General features: G+C 34.8%; 1 protein-coding gene across 1 annotated transcript; it reads left to right on the top strand.

Annotated features, from left to right (window-relative positions):
• The first annotated feature begins 494 nt into the window (after positions 1 to 494).
• LOC139841083 (disease resistance protein RML1A-like) lies at positions 495 to 7,792 on the top strand. Its single transcript, XM_071831317.1, has 10 exons — positions 495 to 585; positions 721 to 776; positions 2,548 to 2,690; positions 2,781 to 2,952; positions 3,712 to 3,814; positions 3,933 to 4,251; positions 4,381 to 5,551; positions 5,680 to 6,012; positions 6,109 to 6,774; positions 6,910 to 7,792. Exons 1-10 carry the CDS (start codon positions 495 to 497, stop codon positions 7,369 to 7,371), a joined length of 3,516 nt encoding a protein of 1,171 aa, XP_071687418.1. The 3' UTR covers positions 7,372 to 7,792.

Below are 7,792 nucleotides of genomic sequence, written 5' to 3'. Positions count from 1 at the left end.
CGAATTTAAAGGAGAACTTCACTTACTAAGCTTGCAATCCCTTCTAATCCTTGGTGGCCTCTTTACCTTCTCTTCTACCTTCTGGATCAAAGAGCCTAAAATCCCATACACTTGCAATCCTCAATATGATATTTAATTGGTTTGGTTTCTCAATCAGTTTTTTTAAGTGAAAGAAAATTTTATATTCACTAAAAACTCATCACTTATAGAATTGTGTATTATTGTTTTTTTATTTTTAATCTATTACTCCTTCCGTCCCGGATTGAATATCCATCAACAAAATTTTTTCAATTCTTGATAGTTAAGTGAAATGTATACTTCACCATTTATCTAATAATCCATTGTAACTAATTAACTTTTAAAATAAAGTAAGAGAGAGATGAAACAGTAGAAAAGGTTTGTTGACTTCTAGATATCAAAAGAGTAAAACTTTGGCGATTTTTTAGTAGTATTTTAAGTAAGTAGCATTTATTTTTGGACATATATAAATAGTAATGTTCGAGGGTAGGGATAATCATCCAGATCTTATTGTGAAAGAAAAAAGCCGCCCCACGGAGCAGGCGGGTTGCTTCCTCCGATGGGCTGGTTAAGATATTCACAACTTTTTAATAGATATAATCCTTACTTTTTTGGGGATTGAGGGGTATTAAAATATAATTTGTCTTTTTAATTTTTAAATCCTTCAATAAATATTTTTAGGTTTTATACTTTGATATGTAGCCTCTATTACATTAGTTATTGATTACTCTGAGATTTTAATGAATTTGCAACTTCATGTGAGCAGATTTACTAAGCCAACAACAAGGGAAATTATAGAGATAAACCAAAATGCTATAATAATAAGTTTGAAGATTCTGATTCTTTTTTTCAATTGTATAAAAGTTCATTGCATAACATATACATATACAATAATAATTAAATAAGACATACAAATAGCTCCTTAAATGTATTACTTCATTTAGAATATAATTTTATACATAATCCTACAAATTCGCTAGTTTTAAACTAGTACTACCTCCGTCCCTAAATTATTGTCCAGTATTCCATTTTGGGATGTCCCAAATTAATTGTCTACTTCCATAAATAGAAAGGAAATGAGATATTTCATTGGTGGATCTGGAGAGAGAAGATATTTCATTGGTGGAGAAATAAAGTTAGTGGGATTTCCTAAAACTGTGTGTTTTTTGTCTGGGGACAATTAATCTGGGACGGAGGGAGTATGTTTTTCAATTTTTTTTTTTTTTGAATGGCTATTGGGATCACCCGAGGGGGACTAAACCACCCGTTGCGATCATCTCCCGTTTCGACTATGTCGATGCAGCGATAATAACCCCGCCCCCATCGCTGCCCGGGAGGAAACCTTGAAACCGATCCAAGGGCACGACCAAATAAAACCCCCTCCTCGTTACCCCCCAAACGATATGGGAAATGTGCCATAGGTGAATACTTTATGGCATAGATGAAATTGTGTTTTTAATATGTAGCCAACGGGGGTCGAACTCCTGACCTCCCCTAAAGGAGGCAGACCACCAACCGCTGGACCACATCACAACTTCAAATTTGTTTCAAATTAATGATTTTTTGAAAACGTAAACAACCAATCTTTGTGATTTGCTTACAAAGTACCACTCAAATTTGATAATGCTTTGTTTAATTTTGATTTTGAAATTGCCACCGTCGTAGGGTGATACATAATACAGAGTCCTCCATACACCCCAAACTTACCGTCTCATCTTGATTTCTGAAGTCTTCTTTTTTTAACTTTGACATTAAATACTTACACTGGATGGAATTATATGAATGAATTGAGTTTTAAATGTATTTTTATTTGTATACTTTTCAAATAATATTATATATTGAGAAAATTGGATAAATGATCCCCGTGATTTACATGAAAAGGGAATGGTCCCTGATGTTCATTTTCGGGTTCGTGGTCCTTGTGGTTTACTAAACGCATGTGGGTGGTCCCTGCATCAAACGGACGTTAAATTGATCCGTCAAATTTAGTCACATGCCTAACATGTGAGGGTAAAATCGTCTTTTTAGCCAACACGCTCGTTATTTCTTTTATCATACCAAACACCCCTTTTCTTCGTTCTTTGTCCTTCACCTTCTGCACATCTTCTTTTGACTTCATATTCAACTTCATCCTTTCACCTTGTTCTTAAATCTTCATCTTCAACATCTTTATCCATTTAAAGTTAACCCTCTTTCATTCCAAACACAAACCCACACACAAACTCTAGTTCATTAATCATTACCCACACACAAACTCAAAATATATAAGAACTTAAACTTAAAAAACCCTAATCGTTCTAACTCTCTTTTATTCCAAATACAAACCCACACACAAAAATCAAAAACAAATAAACCAAATTACAGAAACCTTTCACTAAAACAAAATCAGATGCACCTCACATCGATTCAAAAAATATGAAAATCAGCGAAAGGAGCAGAGCTTGAATCAGAGGTTAGACAGAGCTTGAATCAGAGGTTAGACAGAGCTTGAATCATCGTCAGTTGAAAATTGTACACCCTCGCTTTCAGTTGCAAATCGTACACCCACACTTTCAGTTGCAAATCATCGTACACCCACGATTTCAGTACAACAATCTTCGATTTGGTATTGGTAGATCTGATTCTCAATTTGGGTTTATGGGTCGGGATGAAATCGACGGTGGCGGCACGCTGTAAAAGGCTGCTAAATTGGGGGAAATGGAATATTTTGATTATTCTACTAGTAAGATCTAAACAATTATATTTATATTCAATGTATACAGGAACTGGTCGTGGACAAGGCAGAATATTGGATCACGAAACCTTCTTTTGCTAGAAAATATGCTGGACGAAATTGAAAATATCACGTTTCTCAATCGCCTGATATTTGGTGTTGGAAATATTACTAAATCCATTCATATTAAAAAACGGTTTAGTTTGATTCTTGATGTAAAGGTAAATTTTCTTTGTTTCATTTAATTTTTTAGAACTCATTCATGAAATAAAATAGAGATTGTTGTTAACTGTTCCACAAAGGAATCGTGTAAGTGATTATGAATTAATTATATGTATATAATCTTGATTCGTTTCACTGCGTTTTAGCTTTGTGGAATGTGCAGGTATGTGTTTTCATTTAAAGGTATTTTGTTAAAGGAATGAAGAATGGGAAGAAGAAGATAAAATAAGAAATGAAAATATTATTAAATAATGTAAACGGACGATTTTACCCATCACGTGTTTGGCACGTGATTACACTTGACGGACGAAATAAATGTCCGTCAGAAATTGGGACCATTTACACCGGCTGTGTAAACTACAAGTACTACGAACCTCGAAAATGAACATCAGGGACCATTTACCCCTTTTCATGTAAACCACAGGTACCATTTATCCAATTTTCTTTATATATTATATTATAAACTTAAACTAAAATAATTCTACATATATTCAATTCAATTAGAAATTTATTAAACTCACAGCTAAAAAAAACTTCAAACAGTAATATAGGAAAATTTAATTATTTTGTGACGCGTACAAGAGAAAAGGAGATACTTTCGGTGCAAGTACTTAAAAGTCAAAATAGTTGACTTAGGTTAATTTCGAAATTTCCCTGCAATAATGGAGGAAGCAGCTTCCTATAATTCATTCTTACCAGTTTATCAAACATATACAGATTTGCTAACTTGATTCTAAGTTTATTTTTATTTTATCAAGAAATGGATCCATCATCATCGTGTTTGGTCCCTTATTCTTCATCTAAAAGGAAAAGGGATCCAAGTTGTTCTTACGATGAACATCACCGTTGTAAAAGGCCAAAGTACGATGTGTTTCTGAATTATTCTTTTGAGGATACCGGCAATAAGTTTGTAAGCCACCTAAGGCAGCCCTGAAACGCAACATTTTTACCATATCTGACCACAACACTCTTCCAATAGGCCAAGATACGAGTTCTGAGTTTTTGAAAGCTATTGAAGAGTCTCATACCTATCTCGTTGTAATTTCCACTAATTACTCTCGTTCAGTTGAGTCCCTTGATGAGTTGGTTCTCATTATGGATTCCCTCCCTAAGTTTAAGAACAGGAAGGTTATTCCAGTATTTTTGAATGTCGATCCGTCTGATGTTCGAAATCTACGAGGATGTTTTGAGGAAGCCTTTCGAATGCACGAGGCCAACATAGATCCAAATAGAGTTCGCAAATGGAGAAAGGCCCTCAAAGAAGCAGGTCAAAGGTCCGGTCAACCTTTAAAAAATGGGTAAGCTAGCTAGCTAGTATTCATTTAATTTAATTTCTACAAGTATAAACAAAAAACAATATAATTGCAGTTTAAATGCATACTGTTGTTTTTGTTAAGCTTTAATGTACTATCTGTTAATTTTGGCAGGGATGATGAGGCAGCCTTTTTACACAACATCATTCAAGATCTCAAAAAGATTAAAATTCCATTGGAGCTATTTGATGCTCAACACCCTGTTGGGATTGAACCACGGGCACAAGCTATAATTTCAGCATTAAGGTTAGGTGACCTTGATTTTCACAATATTGTGGCGGTTTTTGGAATCAGCGGTTCCGGTAAAACAACTATTGTCCAAGCTGTGTATGATAGAATTGTTGCAGATTTCGACTACTATTGTTTTATTAAGAACATCCATTTTTACAAGAACAAGGGTCCATTTTGGGAGGTTGAATTGCAGCGGGAGGTCCTTCGTGGTCTAACCGGAAATGATCCGACTCACGGAAATGTTGGAGCCCCTGAGATAAGAAGATTAATAGACAGTGAAAAGACTCTTTTGGTGCTTGATGATGTTGAGAAGGTGGATGACTTGAAAGCACTAGGTTTACATTCTGCCTCATTAAGTTCAGGATCTGGAAGCAGCAGAGTAATTGTGACAACAAGAAATAAAGGGTCTCTTGGTAACCTACCATACACTTGTTATGATATAGAATTGTTGGATTGGGAGGAATCTTTTGAACTCTTTGTCAGATACGCATATGGTGAAGACGAACCTGTCGATGCAATGTTCGTACACGAAATAGTCTGTCACGCTGGAGGGCTTCCATTGATTCTGAACGTGTGGGGTCTCCATTTTAAAGCTCATAAAAAGGAAGAATGGCCAAACCTGTTGAAGACGATGAGAAGAATTCCTCATGAAGATATTCAACAGAAGCTTCAAGTGAGCTATGATTCACTTCCTGATGAAACCAAGAGTTTCTTTCTGGATATCGTTTTTTTCTTTGATGGATGGAGCTGGGATTATACAAAGTCATATGAGGACACATATATGGAAATGACTGATTATATGTATATGTATCAGCATTCAATGTGCAGATTATTGCACGACGAAGATGAATTGTTTTTCCGAGAGATTAAAATCAAACCCCTTGTTGATAGAGGTCTAGTTAAAATAGAAAATGAAAAAGTAAGATTGGTGATACATGAAGTGATTAGGGAAATGGGGAAAGAAGTGGTCCGCCAACAAAATACGAAAGAGCCTGGAAAACGTACACGATTGGTGGATGAAAGAGACGTGCTTCATGTAGTGAAAAATAATTCGGTACGTACCCTATATCTCTCTATCGATCGATCTCTGCCTTCGTAAATTGCTTCCACCCAAACTTTAATAGGAAATAGAAATAGAAATAGAAGTTAGCTTAGTTTCTTACTTACTTTATTATTTACCAGGGAACAAGTTCTGTTGAAAGCATCATCTTGGAAATTGACTACGAAAAGAGTGAAGAACAACAATCTATAAAAAACGTAATAGGTGCATTTAAAAAGATGAATAATTTGAGGTTCATTAAGTTTGTTGGAAACCTATCATTTCCATTGGAGACGTATCAACCTTGTTCCGATGATGACAAACCTATCATTTCAATGCCTTTGTCTTTCAAACAATTGAAATACTTGGAATGGCAAAGTTTCCCATGGAGAAGTATCAACAACCTTGATATGCCTAATGTGGTGGTTATCGTGCTGAGGTACAGCAAATTGGAAATACTGTGGGATGGAATTAAGGTATGAACATGTACTTTTTTAGATTTATCATCGTCATATTATAATTTGTATTTGATTTAATACTTGAAAATAATATATATGTTTTTGTGTATCTAGAATCTTAATCTTAAGAAGCTTAGGATTCTGGACGTTTATGAGTCAGAGTCATTAACCATGACTGGAAGTTTCATTGGACTCCAGAACCTTGAGGAACTTTACTTCAATAGTTGCCTGAATTTGAAAGAGGTGGATAGCTCTATTATCTGTCTCGACAAACTTCATACATTGAATATTTCCAATTGCGAAAACATAAAGTCAATTCCAAATCTTCCGCCAAGTATCAAACTACTTCTAGCGGGTGGTTGTGAAAACCTAGTGAATCTTCCTAAAAACATGTCCGAATTACAATCTCTAAGGATACTCGATCTCGATCGTTGCTCGAATCTTGTATCTGAAGGTCTCATCAGGGTTACAAGACTCAGGAAGCTACAACATCTATACACGATAAACTCCAACGTGTCTCAAGTGTCTAGTGAAACTGGTAACTTTGAGTCATTACAAAAGTTGTACCTTAGGGGTAACAATTTTTCTAGCCTACCGGACAGCCTGAGCAACCTCTCGCAACTGGTACTCCTTGATATAAGTTGTTGTGATGAATTACGGTATCTTCCACTTCTTCCATCAAAGTTGACATTGATTGAGGCAACTGGCTGTTCGTCACTGGATGTTATGCCATTTGATCCGAGTCAAAAGGCTAACGTTTTTCGTTCTAAATTGTTCGAGGTAAGTAATTAAGTACTCCTGCCCTTATTTTTCATTCTAAATATTTGAAGGATAATATTAATCTATTGTGAATAATGCGGCCCCAAAAATGTAAGTATTTAACCCTACTTATAAAACCCACATGAACTCTACCAGGAATCATTCATCGCTAAAGCATTGTGGATCGATCTGACTCATACGATGGTTCCCGAAGTCTTTCAATATAAAGGAGATAGAGGACAAGTTTTATCTTTTGTTGCACCCGAAAAGAAAATCTATGGTGCCATTTTATATGTAAGCAGATTTTCCTATTTGAAATCTTTAGGACTGCGTAACAGAACGAAAGAAAAAAGTTATGAATTTGAGAATCCCAAGAAACAAGAATATAACTTTGCCAGGGAAGTCATAATAATCTGCCCACTTAATGAGACAACACTTGTGGTGGAAGCCGGTGATACTGTGGAAGTTATATGTGATGATGATCAAAGTTATGGGTTCAGATTTATTTATGAAGGTGATGTTGTAGTAGATTCAACAACATTAGCTATTCAAAATACAATTATTGATGTTAATGCTACTCATGAAAACACATCCTCTGTCCCATCGGAGATGAATTAAGCTGCAAGTATTCCTCAATTAACTGACGACGTTAGTTGTTAAAATACAATGCAAATTTGGAATAATATGGAATTTGTAAATATGTATGGAAAAATATCTAGATATTAATATGTATAAGAAAATATCTAGATATTAATATGTAAAAGAAATATCTAGATATTTATATGTAGAAAAATCTAGATAATATAGATATTTGTAGGTGAGAAATATCTAGATATTTATCCATGGAAATATCTAATGTGTAGAAACTTTCATGGACAAGTATAAATATGGGTGATGAGTTTCATTTGTAATCATGTTGTGAAAAGAGTGAGTTGAGAAGTAGAGAAAAAAGAGTGAGTTGAGAAGTAGAGAAGAAGTAAGAAGTGAGAAGAGTGTGAGTAGAGAAGAAAAGCTTGTAAGTAAGTAATATTGTAATTGT

The sequence above is a fragment of the Rutidosis leptorrhynchoides genome, chromosome 1 (genome assembly GCF_046630445.1).
Source record: "Rutidosis leptorrhynchoides isolate AG116_Rl617_1_P2 chromosome 1, CSIRO_AGI_Rlap_v1, whole genome shotgun sequence".
Classification (NCBI taxonomy): Eukaryota; Viridiplantae; Streptophyta; class Magnoliopsida; order Asterales; family Asteraceae; genus Rutidosis; species Rutidosis leptorrhynchoides.
The sequence above is the reverse complement of the archived record's forward strand: the minus strand, read 5'-3'. Positions and strand labels throughout refer to the sequence as shown.

Excerpts from the sequence above, each read along its gene's own strand:
- LOC139841083 (XM_071831317.1), top strand. The coding sequence starts at position 495 with ATGTTCGAGGGTAGGGATAATCATCCAGATCTTATTGTGAAAGAAAAA. Across the intron at positions 586-720 it reads TTGCTTCCTCCGATGGGCTG|CCTCTATTACATTAGTTATT; the intron begins GTTAAGATATTC and ends TTTGATATGTAG. Across the intron at positions 2,691-2,780 it reads ATCGACGGTGGCGGCACGCT|GAACTGGTCGTGGACAAGGC; the intron begins GTAAAAGGCTGC and ends CAATGTATACAG.